This window comes from Carcharhinus amblyrhynchos, chromosome 8 (assembly GCF_965287045.1).
Source record: "Carcharhinus amblyrhynchos chromosome 8, sCarAmb.v2.hapA, whole genome shotgun sequence".
NCBI lineage: Eukaryota > Metazoa > Chordata > Chondrichthyes > Carcharhiniformes > Carcharhinidae > Carcharhinus > Carcharhinus amblyrhynchos.
In genome coordinates, this window is record NC_137331.1 from 40761941 (window position 1) to 40783054 (window position 21114).

Below are 21114 nucleotides of genomic sequence, written 5' to 3' on the forward strand. Positions count from 1 at the left end.
TCAGGTAAACTTTGTTAAAAGGATTATCATTTTTCCTCAGTCATTCTGCTGCAATATAAATTAAGAAATGCTCCTGAAAGGCATGGTGGCACAGTGGTTAGCACTGCTGCTTCACATGCCAGGGACCTGGGTTCAATTCCCAGCTTGGGTCACTGTCTGTGTGAAGTTTGTACATTCTCCCCGTATCCTCTGGGTGATCTAGTTTCCTCCCACAGTCCAAAGATGTGCAGGTTAGGTGGATTGGCCATACTAAATTGACCCTTAATGTTAAGGGGGACTAGCTGGATGGGGTTATGGGGATAGGGCGTGAGTAGGATTGTGGTCGGTGCAAGCTTGATGGGCCAAATGGCCTTCTTCTGCACTGTAGGGATTCTATGAAATGTTCTATTCTATGAAATACATCAGGACTGGAACAAAATGGTTAACTTTGAGATGAGGATCCAGTGAACACTTTTGTTCTTTAAACGTGAATGCTTTGCTATACTTGCAAACGTACCTTGTGCCCAGGTGAAAGCACTTGTCCAAAAGATAATGAACCAGTTGGTTCAGTGGGTACCTTCAAGCCCAAAGATCACAATCCCCATGCCAGAGACATCCAGTCTGACACTCCAAGCGCAGTAGCGAGGGAGTGCTGCACTGTCAAAGCAACATCTTTTGGATGAGATGTTGAACAGAAGCCCCTACCTGTCCTGTCAGTTGAATGCAAGTGACCCCCTGGTAGCTTTTTTCTAAGAAACGTTTCTTCCATAATTTCCTTTAATATTTATCTATTAGCCAACATAAGGCTAAAAACAGATTGTCCGGTTATTACTACATTGTTTGTGGAACTGCTTCAAAAAAGAGCAGTGGAATTCCCTCCACCCCCATCCCCCATACCTCCCACCCCCATCTGGGGGTTAGTCAATCCTTATCCGTAAATATCCAAAGAGAAAACCCCAGACATTTTAGAGGTCATAGAGGTTTACAGCATGGAAACAGGCCCTTCACCCAACTTGTCCATGCCACGTTTTTTTTTAAACGCCGAAACTAGTCCCACTTGCCCACATTTGGCCCATATCCCGCTATACCCATCTTACCCATTTAACTGATTAAATGCTTCTCAAAATATAAAATTGTACCCGCTTCTACTACTGCTTCTGGCAGTTTGTTCCAGACACCACCCTCGATGTGACGACTTTAGATATTATCTCAAAGCTGTTTGTGGGATCTTGCTGTGCACGAATTGGCTGCCATTTCTCTGGCATTGCAACAATGAGCATTGTTTTAAGGGCGGGATTTTCCAGCCACGCTTGCCCCAAAACCGAAAAATCTCACCCGAGATTGAAGAATCTTTGCATGGTCCGCACCCATCCCGCCCGCTATGATTCCCGCGGCAGGCAAGACAGGAAACTCCCACCCCTCCCATCCACACATGTACTTCATTGGCTGAGAGGAATTTTGGGGCATACTGAAAGATGCTATAGAAATGCAAGTCTGTTGTTTTGATTTAACTTTTAATTACTCTTCTGAAGCACCAGTTCAGAAGAAAAAAATGATGTTGGAGAAAGGTCACTCTGCTGAGGAAAAGTCTGGCAGAGATTCAGATGTTCACAGCGGAGTTGGGGGGGATGGTGCGCGAACTTGCAAAAACTTATTTCAAACTGCAAGAACAGTGATCGGCAGAATTCCTCCTCTCAGTAACTTTCTCCGATCCTTTTGCAAAGCAACATAACTCCTTCTTAATGTCCCAATGGAAAATGGAGCTCAGAAAGATTAATCCAGGCTTAGAAACAGTTGGCACTGATTTACATTGGTTATGTCGCTCACTCAAACTAGGTCAGGGTGCATCTCATTGCTGATGCACTGAGCTCAACAAATAAGCCCCCCCAAGAGTTGGCAGCAGAAAGTTGCATAGCTTATCTTGCTCCTCAGTGCAAATAAAATCTCTGCGAAATCACATGTGCTCTCGGCTGCAAGTGCACACTGCCTGCCCTATTAATAGTCATGGAATGTGGACACTGTTATCCGCCTAAGCGCTCAGCTAAATACAAGTATCAAAGGAAGGTTGGCTGCTCATTAACAAATCTGGAAAATATTAATTCTGGAAAATTCTCCATCACTGCCCAACTTCGCTTTCGTGTGTGGTGCCTGCGTGTGGCACAGGTCAGCAGAGGAGAGGAAGGTTCGACTTGATACAGAAGATTGTGTTCTCCGAAGCCCACAACTCACGAGGAGGAACACCATTCAGGTAGTTGAATAACCCATTAAAAATGTATTAGTGAGTCCCTACCCATTGATAAGCTGATTGATCTTTCCACCAACTTGTAGCCTTCACGCACTTGTCGCTTTGTTGCACGCTGGTATTAAAAAAAATTACGTTATACCATAGCCAAATTCTTTGGCATAGTTGGCGAAATGTCTTGTGTGGATTTCATGAGTAACTGCTTCTGAAATGTTTCTGTGTAAGATCTATTACAAAGAGAGTTACTGTGCTTTGATGGAGTCCCTTTCCGGCAAAATTTCCAGCCTCAAATGTCCTAGAGGGCTTTTTGGTGCAATTTGAGGGTGTTATCTGGAATAGGATGGGGTGATGGCAGGTGGGTGGGCGGTACCGGGGGTGAGGAGAAGAGGAGGAGACAGTGGCATAGTGGTAATGTCATTGGATTAATAATCCAAAGGTCCAGGTAAATGTTCTGGAGACATGGGTTCAAATCCCACAGTAATATATCACAATAAGTTGGGACTTTGTGACTATGAAACTATCATTAATTGTTGTAAATGAGTTGTTGGTTCATTAATGCCCTTTCAGAAATCTGCCATCCTTACCCATATCTGGCCTTCATGTGGCTACAAACCCTGAACAAATATGGCTGACTCTTAACTGCCCCCTGAAATAGCCGAGCACAACACTCAGTTGAAGGACAATTAGAAATGGGCCACAAATACCCAATCCCATGTAAGAGTTTTTTTTTAATTCATTCATGGAATGTGAGCATCGTTGGCTGGGTCAGCTTTGTGGCCATCCCTGAGGGTATGTTAGAATCAACTGCATTGCTGTGGTTGTCAAAAGTAAGGCAGAAATTGGGTGACATTGAAGTGGTGTTACTGTACTGTAAATCCTGTGGCTTTTCCCCTTGGCGAAGCAATACAAAAGAGCAGTCCCAGTGTGAATCAACCATTAAATTCCAAACTGTTGTGCTCTTGGCATTTCTGTTCTCTGCCGAGTGGCAGAAGTAGGCTCAAACTTGGTAAAACCGGTCCTGTTATAAAACCTGGTAATGAAGCTATCACTTGCCTTGTTCCAGAAAAACAAAGAAGATAGGAGTAGGAGGAGGCCATTTGGCCCTTCAAACCTGCTCCGTCATTCATCATCATCATGGCTGACCGACCAATTCGGCAGCCTAATCCTTCTTTCTCCCCATAATCTTTGATCCCCTTCGCCCCCAAGTGCTGTATCCAGCCACTTCTTGAATATTTAATGTTTTGGCATCAATTAGGGGTTCCATTCGTAGACACGCAGGGTAGAATAGGTGTAGGGTGATGCGGCGGCACAGGCTTGTTGGGCCGAAGGGCCTGTTTCCCGTGCTGGGTTGTTCTTTGTTCTTTGTTCTTTGTTCTAACTACTTCCATCTGGAAGCTTTTTCAATTTGACCAACTGGGCTTGAGCTCAGGAGTCAACTGATAATTTGAATTTATCCCCTCCTCCACCTTGCCTTCCCTAGCCTGCCCTCCAAACCACCACCCCCACCGCCCCCCAAAACCAGCAGATCACCCAATCAATACCAACCCAATGAATTCCAACCTAGAGGCGACAGATGGAAATCCGGTCTGACCATAATCATAGCAGCAGAAGTATTCCCCATGTTTTCACAATCATTTTGAAGGTAAATTCTGTGTTATCATTGATATCATGACCTGGAAATATATCACCGTTCCTTCACTGTCGCTGAGACATAATCCCAGAACTCCCTCCCACACAGCACTGTGGATGTACCTACACCAAAGGGACTGCAGTGTTTCAAGAAGGCAGATCACCACCATCTTCACAGAGGCAATTAGGAATGGGCAACAAATGCTGCTGTAGCCAGCAAAGTCCAAGTCCTGTGAATGAATATTATACAGCTATATCCCAAGTTAATATCAGATGAAAAATGCTGGGGTGCTAATCCTGAGAACGAGGGGGCAGCACGGCGACACAGTGGTTAGCACTGCTGCCTCACAGTGCCAGGGACCCCGGTTCAATTCCCAGCTTGGGTCACTGTCTGTGAGGAGTCTGTATGTTCTCCCCATGTCTGCATGGGTTTCCTCCAGGTGCTCCAATTTCCCCCCACAGTCCGAACGATGTGCTGGTTGGGTACATTGGCTGTGCTAAATTCTCCCACAGTGTACCTGAACAGGTGGCAGAATATGGCAACTAGAGGATTTTCACAGTAACTTCATTGCAGTGTTAATGTAAGCCGACTTGTGACACTAATAAATAAATAAACTTTTAAACCTTTCCGCTTTAATGCGGCTGGATGAGTTAAATTTAAATTAGGTCCTCTTACATCCTGAGGGTTGGGGGAGGTGGGCATGGGTAGGGGTCAAGAGTGTGTTGAAGGTGAGGCCATCGATGGGATGATGGGGTGGTTGAACAGGAGTATTGTGTTGAAGAGCCAGCCTACGATTACGTATTTGGGACATTGAAGTTGCAATGCTAAGAAAGTGACATTCCTGGGGCAGATGTGGACGCAAGTGAGGTTAAGAGAGGGTAGAAGCTTAGTATGGACTACAAGGAAACAGTCGGAGATGGTCTTGTCAGTAGGAGACAATAATGATGAGGAGACATTTGTACCTGTCAGAGCTGACGCTATAGGGAGTGCTGTGATGTTGATGATGTTGTTTCTTGAGCATGTAACTGGTAGATAAAGGGGAACTAGTAGATGCACTATAATGGGATTTCGAAAGGTATACAATAAAGTGCCACACAAAACGTTAATACATATGATAAGGACTCATGGAGTTGGGGGTGATGTATTAGCATGAGCATAGGACTGGTTAACAGACAAGGATTATGGATAAGCAGGAAATTTTCAATATGGCAAACAGTGCCTCACGGAATCCTGTAAGGAATAGGACTTGGGTCTCAGCCATATACAATCTATATTGATGACTTAAACAAAGAAATAGAGAGTAATGTACCTAAGTTTGCTGATGATCAGAAAGATGAGCTGTGAGGAGGACACAGAGGTTGGAACTTTCCTGTCCCTCCTGCCATGGGAATCATAGGAGAGTGGACCATGCAGAGGTCTGTTGACCACTGGCGGGAACTTCTAGCCTTGGGGCGAGCGCAGCCGGAAAATCCTGCCCAGAGAGTTTGCGAAGAGTTGAGAAGGTTGACAAGTTAAGAATGTTGGCAAACAAAACTGATTTTCCATGAGTCAATAAAAAAATGTGAGTTCAAGTAACATTGAGTTGTTTTCGAGGCATGAACAACCCATATCCATGATATTGTATTTATTGCAGGATCACTTTGGAATTTCTATATCATTTCCCATGTCCCATTCTCTCGGATCTGCACACAAACAAGCATTTCGAACCCAGTTGTAGAGTTATAGAAAGTACACTCATTGTGAAACTCATTATTTATAAAGCATTCTCTTTTCCAGCATGGATGAAGATAATCAAGATGTGGTTCTCCACGACTGTTTCCATTTCAAAGAGACAGATCTGTCTTACCAATTATTAAAACAGCTCAACACTCTACGGCAGGAGGAGGTATTGACAGATGTCATTCTTTGCGCTGGAGACAAGGAAGTCCCTTGCCACCGAAATGTATTGGCATCCAGTAGCCCCTATTTCAGGGCAATGTTCTGCAACAACTTCAAAGAGAGTTTCCTGACTCGGGTCCATTTGCTGGGGATCCATGTGGACATTCTAACTCAGATTGTGGATTATGTCTACACAGGAGAGATCACCATTGACTCAGCAAACGTTTTCTCCCTTATGGAAGCAGCTGGTATTTACCAGTATCCCAAAGTACTTGAGGCATGCTCTGCGTACTTGCAAGGCCAGTTGGCGGCCGAGAACTGCCTTGGCATGGTGAGACTGGCCAAAATATTCAACTGCCAAAGTTTGGAGAAAAGGGCAAAGGCTGTCGCCTTGCAGCACTTTGAGGAGGTGGCATTCTCTGAGGATCTGAAGGAGCTCTCCTTCACTGAGCTTGCAGAATATCTGGGGGACGATGAACTCTGTGCTGAGGAAGAGCAAGTTTTCGACACACTCGCCACCTGGATCAACCACGACCCCAAGACCAGACAGAAGCACGTGCATGAGCTTCTTGAGAAGGTTCGACTCCAGTACGTCCATCCCACGTACCTCTTTCACTTCATCGTCAATAATCCCTTTGTCCAATCATCGCCTGTTTGCAAGAGCATCTTGGAATCGGTCAGCCGGCTGCTGTTTTCCTTGAGTCCTGCAAAGGGCCCTGACATTACGCCCACGTGGTACGTCCCACGCAGGTACACCTCCCAGGAATTCCTGGTCATTGTTGGAGGTAGGAAGAGTAACCAGCAGACAACAAGAGAGGCATTACTCTACGATTGGAGGACACAGCAGTGGCTGGCCCTTCCTAAGTTTCCTCAGCATCTCTACAAAGCTTCCTCAGTGTGTTTACATAATAATATATACATCCTTGGAGGACTGATCATTGATAATAAGAAGAGTGTGGTAAGTGCGAGTGTTTATAGTTTCTCTTTGAAAATGAACCAATGGAAGTCAGAAGTAGACATGCTGCTGCCTTGTTACTCTCACCAGACCATAGCACACATGAACTATATTTTCTGTCTGGGAGGAGTTGGGCCAAATCAGGAGATACTAAATACACTACACAGATATGACAGCGTTTTCAGCATCTGGGAGTCCATGGCGCCCATGCCCGTTGCCGTGCTCCACCCAGCGATTGCTGCCAAGAACCAACGCCTCTACGTTTTTGGTGGAGAAGATATTATGCAGAATGCCGTCCGCCTGATACAGGTAAAGCCAGTGCTCATTTGCCACTAGCCTTTTGTGTTGAAAGCTGGGGAGGGTGGTGGGGCAGGAGGGGTGAGAAATTGGACATTGCCAGCAACTGCCCGCTATGGTGATATTTGGAGAGTCGGAATAAGTCGATCGGAAACAGCACCATGAAACACTCCTGCAAAAACTCCACCACTGCAGGATCACACAAGGACAACATGGGACAATGTTTGACCATCACTCTTCAATTGTTGTTTTCCGCTCTAATGTCACTTCCACACTCCGTCACTGAAACTTTTCAGATGCTTTTTTTGATCCAAGTACCTTTATAAATTATACTACAGTTTGGACAGAGGAATAGGAATGGTTGCAGATTGTTTTTGACATAAAAATGCCCACATGTTGGAAAACAAGAGCCACGTCTTAGGATAGAAAAGAAATGAGTTAAATGTTTCAGGTTGTTGACATCTAAAAGGTCTTGGACCTGAAACATTGGTCTGCATTTTCTGATCCCGCCCACTGGAAATCTCCCGCCAAAGTGAATGGACCTTTGGCTGGTCTGTCAAATTTTCCATTCTGCCCAAAATGATTCCCGCCATGGATGGGACTGGGGAATCTCGGCCATTCACATGAATGATCAGCAATGTGTGAGTTAATCACACAAACCATTCAGACAACCCTTTGAATCATTCATAAAGAAGTTGAGAATAAATACTTTACAAAGAAAAATAAGCATCTTTTTCTCAGTGTCAAATTTAATGGCTGGAATTCCCCAATGATTCATGCCGGCAGGATTCTCCAGTTCAGCTGGCAGTGCGCCCCTAACCGCTGATTTCCCGTTGGCGTGGGGTAGCATCAGTGGGGATACCCAGAGAATCCCGCTACCAACAAACAATGTGCCACCTCCCGCTGACGGGAAACGCATCTGGGAGGCTGGAGAATCTCACCCTCCAAGTGTTCCCAGCAATTTTTGTTTATTTCAGATTCCCAGCATCCGCAGTATTTTATTTCATTTTCCCTTTTAAATCGTGATGAGACAGCAGACTCCAGTAATTAAACTACTTCAGGGTAAAAAATATTCTTTCTAACTTCATTCCTCTAATAATCTTCAATTAATGCCCCTCATACATTTACCAATTCAGAATAAGTAACCTTCCACTACTTACTTTGACAATCGTCTTCCAGGATTCTATAGAACAGTCCCTACAGGGTAGCGAATGTCACTCCAATATCCAAAAAGGAAGGTAGAGAGAAAACAGGAAATTATAGACCAGTAAACTTAACATTGGTCGTGAGGAAAATTCTCAAATCCATTATCAAGGACTTCATAGCAGAGCATTTAAAAAGCAGTGGCAGGATCAGACAGAGTCAGCATGGATTTATGAATGACAAATCCGTTCGAATTCCTTGAAGATGTAACTAGTAGAGTTGACAAGGGGGAGCTAGTTGATGTCATACATTTGGACTTTCAGAAAGTGTTTGACAAAGTCCCTCACTAGAGATTATTGTGCAAGATTAAAGCACATGGGATTGGGGGAAGTGTATTGAGATGGATAGAAAACTGGTTGGCAAAGAGGAAACAAATTGGCAGGCAGTAACTAGTGGGGTGCCACAGGGATTTGTGCTGAGACCCCAGCTATTCACAATATATATTCATGATTTGGATGAGGGAACAAAACATAACATCTCAAAGTTGCAAATGTTACTAAGTTAAGTGGAAGGGTGAACTGTGACATGGATGCAGAGTTCCTTCAGAAAGATCTGGACAGGTTGAGTGAGTGGGCTAATCAATGGCAGATGCAGTATAATTTGGATAAATGTGAGGTTATTCACTTTGGAAGCAAAAACAAGAAGGCAGATTACTACCTGAATGGCTATAAATTAGAGGAGGCGAGTGTGCAGTGGGACCTTTTGCACCAGTCACTGAAGATAAGCATGCAGGTGCAGCGGGTGGTAAAGAAGGCAAATGGTATGTTGGCTTTCATAATGAGGGGTTTCAGGCACAGGAGCAAGGATGTATTGTTACATTTATACAGGGCCTTGGTGAGGCCACACCTAGAGTATTGCGTGCAATTTTGGTCTCCTTTTCTGAGGAAGGATGTTCTTGCTCTCGAGAGAATGCAGCGAAGGTTTACCAGGCTGATTGTGGGGATGGTGGGACTGACATATGAGGAGAGATTGACTAGGCTAGGATTGTTTTCGCTGGAGTTCAGGCGAGACCTATAAAATTCCAACAGGACAAGACAGGGTAGATGCAGGGAGGATGTTCCCAATGGTAAGGGAATCCAGAACCAGGGATCACAGTCTGAGCATTCAGAGTAGACTATTTAGGACAGAGATGAGGAGACATTTCTTCACCCAAAGAGTGGTGAACCTGTGGAATTCATTACCACAGGAAGTAGTTGATGCCAAACATTGAATGTATTCTAGAGGCGGCTGGATATAGCACTTGGGACGAATGGAATGAAAGGTTATGGGGAGAAAGCAGCATTAGGCTATTGAGTTGGATGATCAGCCATGATCGTAATGAATGGTGGAGCAGGCTCGAAGGGCTGAATGCCTCCTCCTGCTCTTATCTTCTATGTTTCTACGTTACCCATCAGAACCTTTCATACATTTGAAAAACTATTATATCCTAATGACTAAATTCTTCATCGCTGTTCTGACACAAGCTCATTGGTACCACCTCAGTACAGGTGCATGAAAGGATTCATTTTTACAAAAAATATACTTTATTGGTAAAATATCTGAAAGACCATTGCAAACATCACACAGAGTGCAATAATATTCAAGTTCTCTACATGCATCATATTTCACTCTGAGGTGCTTCAATACAGCCAAAGAAACATTTACAGACATTTCAAAATGGTCAATATAGATGGTGCTATCTAAGTTCACCACGTTAATCAAGTTGCACTCTAAAGTGCTCCAATACAATGGGACACGTAATATTTACTGTGTACATTCAATGTGAGTCACCCAATTCTATACAATTCCATTCCCCTTAGTTCACTATTACTGAAAGGTTTTAGACAGTGACCTTTCCTCACTGAGTCTCTGTGGCGATTATCCCAAGCTTTATTGCGTCCCTCAGCACGTGGTCCTGGGCTTCGGAATGTGCCAACTCCTTGCCCTGGAAGATCAACAAGTATTGGTGCATGAAAAGCATCCCTTGTCTCAGGAAACCTAGCATCCTAGAAGCAGAGGACACAACCTCAGGCTAAAGGGACGATCCTTTAAAACAGAGATGAGAAGGAATTTCTTCAGCCAGAGAGTGGTGAATCTGTGGAACTCTGCTGCAGAAGTCTGTGGAGATCAGGTCATTGAGTGTCTTTAAGACAGAGATAGATAGGTTCTTGATTAATAAGGGGATCAGTGGTTATGGAGAAAAGGCAGGAGAATGGGGATGAGAAAAATATCAGCCATGATTGAATGGCGGAGCAGACTCGATGGGCTGAGTGGCCTAATTCTGCTCCTATGTCTTATGGTCCTACGGTCCTGCTCCAATAGGTAACATCACAGATTTAAGTCACAAAGGGAAACACTTTAGGAGAAACTTGCTTAGCCCAGTGGTTTACAGCAGCATTTATCACACAGCTTCTGTTCCCTTGAAATGAGAGATTCTTAATTAAAATCTTAATTTAAAGGAAGTCATCATGTGTAGAATATTCTGGCAATTTGTCACTTCACCCATCAATAATGCTGCCAATCAGAATACAGTGAGTAACAAGAAGGTTCACCCAAGGTCAGGCCTAATGAGGTTGAAATTGCTTGATAAATCAGAGATTTGTGTTATAAGCATAAGCGTGCATTAGGGATTGTTGAGTTACCGGCAACAAGAGGAATTGAAAAAAAGAGCCTGAATTCTGGGGCGGCACGCTGGCACAATGGTTAGCACTGCTGCCTCATACTACCAGGGACATGGGTTCGATTCCCAAATTGGGTCACTGTCTGTGTGGAGTTTGCACATTCTCCCCATGTCTGCGTGGGTTTCCTCCAGGTGCTCAGGTTTTCTCCCACACTCCAAAGATGTGCGGGTTAGGTTGATTGGTCATGCTAAATTCTCCCTCAGTGTCAGGAAGTTAATAGGGTAAATAGGTAGGGTTATGGGGATAGGGGCTGGATGGGATTATAGTCGGCACCAATTGTGGTCGGCACCAATGACTCGATGGGCCAAATGGCCTCCTCTTGCATTATAGGGATTCTATGAATTGAGAGGCAGCCTGCTGAATCCAGCTGATTTGAACTTGAATTAAGCACTAGTTTCCAGAGATAGGACTCTGAATCTAGAACAACTGAAGGGACCTGTGGAGCATTAAGATTGATGTGGAGATGCCGGCGTTGGACTAGGGTAAACCCAGCAAGAAGTGTCACAACACCAAGTTAAGGTCCAACAGGTTTATTTGGTAGCAAAAGCCACTAGCTTTCGGAGCACTGCTCCTTCATCAGGTGAGTGGGACTTCTGTTCACAAACAGGACATATAAAGACACAAACTCAATTTACAGAATAATGGTTGGAATGCGAGTCTTTATCAAGGATGGCCTTGACAGATGTTCAACTTCATCAATGACATGTTGAAGGCTCCAGAGAAGATGTCGTAGCTTCTCTGCTCCGAGGAAGTACTGGATGACGAAGGGTAATCTGTCCGCTGTGTCCCGTGTTGTAGACAACTCCAGACACTGAAAGATGCCTACATAAAAACAGGATATGGCACTCAACTCATTGATCGACAGTTCCGATGCGCCACAGCGAAAAACTGCACCAACCTCCTCAGAAGACAAACACAGGACACGGCGGACAGAGTACCCTACGTCATCCAGTACTTCCCCAGAGTGGAGAAGCTATGACGCCTTCTCTGGAACCTTCAACATGTCATTGATAAAAGCGAACATCTCGTCAAGGCCATCCCCATATCCCCAATTCTTGCCTTCAAACAACCGTACAACCTCAAACAGACCATTGTCCGCAGCGAATTATCCAGCCTTCAGGAGAACAGTGACCACGACACCGCACAACCCTGCCACAGCAACCTCTGCAAGACGTGCCGGATCATCAACACAGATGCCATCATCTCACGTGAGAATACCATCCACCAGATGCACGGTACATACTCTTGCAACTTGGCCAACGTTGTCTACCTGATAAGCTGCAGGAGAGGATGTCCCGAGGCATGGTACATTGGGGAGACCATGCAGATGCTACGACAACTGATGAATGGACACCGCTCGACAATCACCAGGTAAGACTGTTCCCTTTCTGCTGGGGAAACACTTCAGCGGTCACAGGCATTCGGCCTCTGATTTTCGGGTAAGCATTCTCCAAGGCGGCCTTCACGACACATGACAACACAGAGTCACTGAGCAGAGACTGATAGCCAAGTTCTGCAAACATGACGACGGCCTTAACCAGGATCTTGGGTTCATGTCACACTGCCTGTAATCCCCACGACTTGTCTGGGCTTGCAAAATCTCACTAACTGTCCTGGCTGGAGACAATACACATCTCTTTAACCAGTGCTTAACCCTCTCTCCACTCACATTGTCTGTACCTTTAAGGCTTGACTACCTGTAAAGACTTGCATTCCAAACATTATTTTGTAAATTGAGTTTTAATCTATATATGCCCTGTTTGTGAACTGAAATCCCACACACCTGATGAAGGAGCAGAGCTCCAAAAGCTAGTGGCTTTTGCTACCAAATAAACCTATTGGACTTCAACCTGGTATTGTGAGATGTAAGAGCATTAAGATTAACATTGGACAATTAGTTTTTAAAATTTATTTATTAGTGTCACAAGTAGGCTTACATTAACACTGCAATGAAGTTACTGCGAAAATACCTAGTTGCCCCACTCCAGCACCTGTTTGGGTAAACTGATGGAGAATTTAACATGGCTAAGCCACCTAACCGGCACGTGGGAGGAAGCTGGAGCATCTGGAGGAAACCCACACAGATACAGGGAGAACATGCAGACTCCATACAGACAGTGAGCCACTTGAACCTGCGTCCTTGGCACTGTGAGGCAGCAGTGCTAACCACTGTGCCACCCTGCCATGAAGATTAGCCTCTGCATAATACAAGCACGATGCAAGCTATTGACAAATTAGATTAAACTTAACATTAGCCAATAGGTTCATCAGAACCAGGAAAATAGACAATCAACTATTAAGGTGACACTGTGGTTGGCAGTGACATCCATCCTAAGGTGTTGTGTCTCGAGTTGGACACATTGGGTGGGACTTTTCCAGCCGTGCTTGCCCCAAAACTGAAAATCCTGTCTGAGGTCAACAGACCTTTCCATGGTCTGCTCCGGCCGGCTACGGTTCCCATGGCAGGCAGTTCACTCCAGTATTTCAGCTGTGGTCTAAGCAGTGATTTATAAAGACTTAGTGTAAATTCTTTGCCTTTGCACAGAATTATGTAGAATTTACAGTGTGCAACTACATCATCCACCCAGCTGATCTATGCCAGGGGTGTGCAGGAGCCTCTTCTCATCTCAGTTCATCTCACCCTATCAAATCTTTCGATTCCTTCTTCCCTCCACTTATCCCTTAAATGCATCAACACTGTTCACCTCCCTGTGATAGCGAGTTCCACAATCTCACTGGTCTTTGGGTAAAAATGTTTCTCCTGAATTCACCATTGTATTTATTAGTGACTCTCGTGGACTGGGGTGGGGAGGCTAGCTAGCCACAGACAGTTACTGTGTGGATCAGATTAGCACTAACAACACATGGTTTAATCCCCACCTCACCTGAGGCATACTCAGGGCCTACCTCTGCCCCTGACCTGCAGTGAAAAGAAATCAAGGCATTTTACCACGCTTTAGCAAATAGCTTTAATTTATTTTTACTTTCCCAGGATGTGACGCCGCTGGTTTGGCCAACAATTGTTGCCCATCCCTATTTACCGTTCAAAAAGGTGACAGTGGTTAGCACTGCTGTCTCACAGCGCCAGGGACCCGGGTTTGATTCCAGCCTCGGGTCACTGTCTGTGTGGCGTTTGCACATTCTCCCTGTCTCTGTGCGGGTTTCCTCCGGGTGTTCCGGTTTCCTCCCACAGCCCAAAGATGTGCAGGTTAGGTTGATTAGCCATGTAAAATTGTCCTTTAGTATCAAGGGGATTAGCAGGGTAAATACATGTTACACAGATAAGGCCTGGGTGGGATTGTGGTCAGTGTAGGCTTGATAGGCCAAATGGCCTCCTTCTGCACTGTAAAGGTTCTATGATTTTATGATTCTAAGGTGGTGGCGAACCACCTTCTTGAATGGCTGCAGTCCATGTCGTGTAGGTACATCCACAGTGCTGTCAGGGAGGGAGTTCCTCATAGTCAGCAAGGATCTACCTCCGGTCAGACAGAACTAAACAAGATCTTACATTTATGGTCCCCAGGATCTTCCGCATGGGTGGAAACTTCATTTCTAAGTCTACCCTATCAAACCATTTCATGATGTCAAAGATCTTCATTAAGTTCCCCTTGTTGAGGGGAAACAGCTGCATCAGGTCAGCCTTAATGGTCCAACAACTGCAAATGAGACAAAGTCAAAACATCAGGATCCGAAGGGCAGGACTTTCCAGCCTCGCTCGTCCCAAGACCAGAGAATCCCTTTGCATGGTCCATATCCTGCCCGCGACTCCCCTGGTGGGCAGGATGGGAAAATTCCACCCAATGAGTCTATGCTGCATTTTTCTTCAATACTTTTGAAGTATTTTAATTCTCTGTCATTATTTAGGTATACAATATACCACGGAATATGTGGTTCAGAATGGAGACAAGGATGGTTAAAAACATCTGTGCACCTGCAGCTGTGATTGGAGACAGGATTATTATTGTTGGAGGTAAGCTGGAACAGCTGTGATAATAACATGGAGATTAGCTTTAAGATAACGCTTTACCCCAGGATTCAGAGCATTACACCTGATAGTGGTGTGGCAAGGGACAACAAGGCATCTGAGATCTCAGTGAGCATGGGACCAACGGTCTATCTCCTTAACCAAGGAAATTTGAGGATTGAGAAAGGAATGATAGAGAAGGAAATCGGGTGAATTGGAGTCAAATCAGATCAAGAAAGAGAAATAAACAGAGGGAAAGAAAGATTTGGGCTAGGATTCTCTGACCTTGCCCATGGCTGGGATTCTCCAACCTCGCTCGCAGCTGGGATTCTCCAACCTCGCTCGTGGCTGGGATTCTTCAATCTCTCCTGCGGCTGGGATTGCTGACTTTACCCACGGGTGGGATTATCCAACCTCGCTCGCAGCTGGAATTTGCCGACCTTGCCCGTGGGTTGGATTCTCTGACCCTTCCCACGGCTGGGATTCTCCAATCTCGCCCATGGCTGGGATTCTGCAGTCCCACTACAGAGAATGGAGTTTTGGCTGAGTGCCAAATTCTCCATTCTCATTGGCAGTCACAGCTAGGCATGAATGAGATTGAAGAATTTCGGTTGATTAAGAGAGAGAAAAAGTAAGTGAGAAAAAATAGAAAAGAAATTAAAATTTAAGAAATCTCTAAGAACAATCCATTAGCTGTAGATATGAGACTCAGTGGGCTTAACTGTTCTTTTTCTGGGCTGTAGGGGCTCAGTGTCAATGCAGGGACATAAATCTCATTAAAACAGTCTTTATATTGTTAAGTGCCAGCCTTAACTTTACTCCACGAATTGTATTTGTGTTTACAATGCAAATCCAGCAACTGTCTGAAACTCAGGGAGTTTAAGGGTGACATCCTGACTTCACAAGGTTCATGACGGAGCAGCTAAAATTACCCTGCAATTTTGCGCACAGCTGGAAGCCACATTATTATTCTGAACAAAAGCATTCTTCACAGCATTTCCCCCTATTATTTATCCCCACTCAACATCACTAAAACAGATTATGTGGTCATTAACTCATTGACGTTTGTGAAATCTTGCTGTGAGCAAATTGGCTGCCAAGTGTTGTGCACAATTTTGGTGTCCTTTTCTGAGGAAGGATGTTCTTGCTCTCAGGAGAGTGCAGCGAAGTTTTACCAGGCTGATTCCGGGGATGGTGGGACTGATGTATGAGGGGAGGTTGACTAGGTTAGGATTGTTTTCGCTGGAGTTCGGGCAAATGAGGGGGATCTCATAGAGAACCTGGAGTCACTGTCTGAGGATGTGGGGTAGACCATTTAGGACGGTGGTGAGGAGACATTTCTTCACCCAAAGAGCGGTGAGCCTGTGGAATTCATTACCACAGGAAGTAGGTGATGCCAAAACATTGAATGTATTCAAGGGGCAGCTGGATATAGCGCTTGGGGTGAATGGGATCAAAGGTTATGGGGAGAAAGCAGGATTAGGCTATTGAGTTGGACGATCAGTCATGATCATGATGAATGGCGGAGCAGGCTCGAAGGGCCAAATGGCCTCCTCCTTCTCCTATCTTCTATGGTTTTATGAGTTTCCTACCTAACAACAGTGCCTACACTCCAAAAAGTACTTCATTGGTTGTAAAGCATTCTGCGATTTTCTGGGGTGGTGATAGGTGCTACAGGGATGCAAACATTTATCTCCCACTATCATAATCAGAAACTTCACATTTCAAAGATTCATTGCACTGTTCAGTTTTAGATGTGGTTTTTATCCCTTCCAGGATACACAAGGCGAGTGATTGCCTTTGACACAAAATCAAGCCAGTTTGTGAAATGTGCCGATATGCAAGAGAGGAAGATGCATCACGGAGCTACTGTTATAAACAATAAGGTCTATGTTACTGGGGGACGGTATGTAACGTCAGGCAACAACATTGAAGACAGTGATTCATTTGATTGCTACGATCCAGAGACAGACAGCTGGATGTCCAAAGGAAGGCTGCCACACAAACTGTTTGACCATGACTGCCTAACACTGCATAGCATCTACAACTCTCCTACGCTGTAAGTGTGATCACCTTCATTAAATCATACAGTCATTTCAGCAGAAAGAGAGTATTCAGCCCATTGAGTCAACGCTAGCTCTCTGTAGCGCAATCCAATCAGTCCCGTTTCCCACTCTGTCCAAAGCCCTACAAGTTTCTTTCCTTCAAGTGTCCGACTAATTTCTTTTTGAAATCATTAATTCCGCCAGCCTCATGGGGTGTAAGTTCACTCTCTGCATCAAACACTTCTTCCTCACATTGCCTTGTAACTCCAGCCCAAAACCTTAAATCTCTGCTCCCTAGACTTTGTACTGTCTGGTAATGGGGAGCAGCTTTTCTTTCCTGATCTTACCTAAACCTGCCATTGTCTTGAACACCTCTATTAAATATTCCACCAATCTCCTTTGCTCCAAGGAGAACAACCCCAGCTTCTCCGACCTAATCTTAAAGCTAAAATCCCCAGGACTATTCAGGTAAATCCCTCTCTGCACCCTCTCGTGGACCCTCACATCCTTCCTAAAGTGCGGTGACCAGAACTAGATGCAATACTCCGGTTATGTCCCAATCAGAATTTTCTAAACCTTCAGCATTAACTTCATGTTTTTGTTATCGACGATACTGTTTATAGCCAGTCAATGGTGGCCAAGCCAGGTTTGCTACTTTGTTTACTCTTTAGGGTCCCTGGTGCTATGAGGCAGCCATGCTAACCACTGTGCCACCGTGCCATTCCAAATGTCCGTGTTCACAGATGTGCAGGTTATGTGGATTGGCCATGTTAAATTGTCCCTTGGTGTCAGGAGGACTAGCAGGGGAAATATATGAGGTTGCAGGGATAGAGCCTAGATGGGATTGTTTTCGGTGCAGACTCAATGGCCTCGTTCTGCACTGTAGGATTCTATGATTCAATAATTTCCAAAGTTGTAAGTGATTTATTGTGAATGTTTGTGTCTTTTGCAGTTGACAAACTCAATGATGGAAGAGCTGATGCCTGTTCCGCTGAGGATACATCTCTGGCTTCCGCAGGGTGTTGGAGAAATGCAAACATTCCCGAGTAACAGCAAGCTGCAAATTAAGAAAGCTCATCACTGGCAGTGATTGGATGCAGCAAGAGGATGCAAGACACAGAAGGAGACTAATATCCCGACAGGCAAAATCTTCATTTCAAGAGGGGGCCTGTGAGAAAGGCCTGGGGCATCAGCAAGAAAGGAAGCAAGACTTTGTAAAGGACTGCCCATCGTAAGGGGGGATAGTGGATCAGCATTAGAATTACCCCAGGCTACTGACTCAAGCTCCCTGAATGAGTAGATAGATCACTTGGACATAAGGAAAAGTGTAGCATTTATGTAGTACCTTACACAAGATGTCCAAAAGCACTTACAGTCGATGGAAGTACTTTTGAAGGATAGTGTTATGACACAGAGGTTAGTTCTCTTTACCTCGCGTCGTAATCTGCTACAATTATTTGGGAAGGTGTTAACTGTTCTTAATTAACGTTTAGAGATTTGTTAACAAAGGTCTGACACTCCCTTTAAGTGAATAATTAACAAGGTATTTTATTGAACTGACCAGGAACTTTAAGTAAAGAAATAACATATTAATTAAGATACAGTTTGACAAAAATGCTGTTCAAATAATACAAGGAACACTCATTACCAAAACAGTAATAACAGAATTTGAGTCACTGTCAAAAAAATTATGCAACCACGCTTGATGGACCTTGGAAGCTTTTGGAGTTCTTCTGTAGTTTTCCGCTGTCAGTAAGGTCTTTCTGACTCGATATCCTTCTGTTACATAGCTGGATAATTCTCTTAAGAGATATTTAAACTGGCAGGGTGAAGAGCCGCCTAGAGATGAATGCTGGCTTTTTGATTGGCTGCTCTGGCCTCTGGAGGTGTTCTCCCAAGATATTCTCCTGATGACTGTTGCTCTGGCCTTTTATACCTGCCACGACCTCACAATTTTCTTACCTCAGGATTGGTTTGATACTGTCAATACCATCAATTTCAAATCTGATAGGCTGTTCATAGTTGATCGTCCTTTTTAAACTGATAGGCCGGCAAGATGCAAAAAGCCTGTTGCCAAGTCAAACCTGATGCTTGGTCCTTTTGAAACATATTTTGCCGCCTGGAATTTGTGTGCATGCTGCATTTTAGCACAAACTCAAAAACAGCTTTTCAAAGAACCACGCACTGTTTTCTTTCACTCTAGCATTTTTTACAATTCTTTTATATCTTTACAAACATTCTACATATCCTTACAAACTCAATTTCACAACAGTAGACACTGGCCTAACAAAAAAAAGGCAGATAATTTGAGCACAGCAAGCTTCCACAGACACCAACGTAATAATGACCAGATAAATTGTTTTAGAGAAACCGCTCTTCTTTGGAAAAGTGCCACAAGATCATTTTTTAGTCCACTTGAGAGGAACAATGTAGGACCCCCATTTAATGTTTCTTCTGAAAGGTGGAGCCCCCAACACTCCAGCACGCCCTGAGCACTGCAACAGGAGTGTCAGCACTGGATCTAGTGGCCAAATCTCTGGAGTGCAACTTGAACAGATAAACCTCTGGCTGGGAGACTAAAAGCAGCAGTCACAGAGCCACAGCTGGCCTCAGACTGCCCCGTAACCATCTAGAAAAGGTTATTCTAAAAAAATCAGTATAGCAAAAGAAAATGATGGATAAACTCAGCAGGTCCAGCAGCATCTGTGGAGAGAGAAACAGAGTTAACGTTTTGAGCCCATCTGATCCTTCTACAGAACCTAACATAAATAAGCATTATATAAGTATAATACAAATCTTGCTTGTTCAAATAAGATAAATTACGCTGTCTAACAGATTCATTCTTATCCAAGTAGAACTACTCATTTTAGGTTGATGATGCAAGATAGCATTCATTATAGTAATAGTGGCACGTTTGACAGTAAATGTACAGCCTTGTACAACTGTAATAACACTCAAGAGGTTCAACATTACCTAGGTCACTTGATTCCCATTTTATCCACCACCTTGAACATCCACCAACAATGCACAGTGGCAGCAGCGTGTACCACCTACAAGATGCACTGCGGCAATGCAAGAAGACGCCTTCAACAGCACCTTCTAAAGCCACGACTTCTAGAAGGACAAGGGCAGCAGACACATGCACCACCTGCAAGTTCCCCACCAAGTCATTCACCATCCAGACTTGGAAATATATTGGTTGTTCCTTCCCCATTGCTGGGTCAAATCATGGAACTGCCTCCCTAACAGCACAATGGGTGTAACCACATCACATGGACTGCAGTGGTTCAAGAAGGCAGCTCACCAACACTTCTCAAGGACAATTAGGGATGGGCAACAAACACTGGTCTAACCAGTTACACCCACATCCCGCCTAGTTTCACTGACGGAAGAGTGATTGAGCACTTATTATGTGTACTTGAACATATAACAACATTTTTATAGGTAGAAAATTTCATTTATATTGAGAATAATATCTAAGAACTGTTTACATTCACAATGCTGCATTTGGCACTATGTAGTTGTTCTTTTATAATTCTGTCTTGTTATTGCAATAATCTAGAAAAAATGGTACTGTATGCAAACCTTTAAGGTAATAATAAATTTTATTTCTGGAATTTGTATTTCCATCGCTTTTGTTAATATTAAATACTGATGGCAGTGGTGCTGGACTAAACTGGGGTGGCACGATGGCACAGTGGTTAGCACTGCTGCTTCACAGTGCCAGGGACCTGGGTTCAATTCCGGCCTTGGGCCACTATGTGGAATTTGCACGTTCTCCCGTGTATGCGTGGGTTTACTCCGGACGCTCTGGTTTTCTCCCACAGTCCAAAGACATGTGGTTTAGATTGATTGGCCATGCTAAATTGCCCCTTAGTGTCAGGGGGAATCGCAAGGGTTACAGGGATAGTGTCTGGGTGGGATTGTTGTCGGTGCAGGCTTGATGGGCCTAATGGCCTCCTTCTGCACTGCAGGGATTCTATGATTCTGTTCTGTGACATTCCGAGCTCATTTAATCTGGGAAAGATTTAGGTTCATTTGATATCGTCATTTATGATATATTTATAGTGCAGAAACATCTGGACAAACTGCTCCATGCTGGTGTTAATACTCCACATGAATCACCTCCTAACAGTAACTTCATTACTTAACCCGAGCCCCTAAGCCCAATCCTCCTCACCTCATGCCCTTCTATTCCTTTCTCCCTCATATCCTTCTCCAATTTCCCCACAAAAGCATCTGCAATGTTCACTTCAATTAT

At 44.4% G+C, this 21114-nt stretch overlaps 1 protein-coding gene across 2 annotated transcripts; it reads left to right on the forward strand.

The window, feature by feature from the left end:
- Window positions 1-1912: 1912 nt before the first annotated feature.
- Window positions 1913-20470, forward strand: LOC145346533 (kelch-like protein 38). Of its 2 annotated transcripts, none has more exons than XM_080193918.1 (5): window positions 1913-2227; window positions 5628-6687; window positions 14709-14814; window positions 16585-16867; window positions 17806-20470. In XM_080193918.1, the coding sequence occupies exons 2-5, from the start codon at window positions 5629-5631 to the stop codon at window positions 17807-17809; spliced, it is 1452 nt and encodes a 483-aa protein (XP_080050044.1). In that variant the 5' UTR covers window positions 1913-2227; window position 5628; the 3' UTR covers window positions 17810-20470. The 2 variants fall into 2 exon arrangements, with proteins under 2 accessions (XP_080050044.1, XP_080050043.1); XM_080193917.1 differs by having other exon boundaries at window positions 1914-2227; window positions 5628-6993.
- Window positions 20471-21114: the final 644 nt, after the last annotated feature.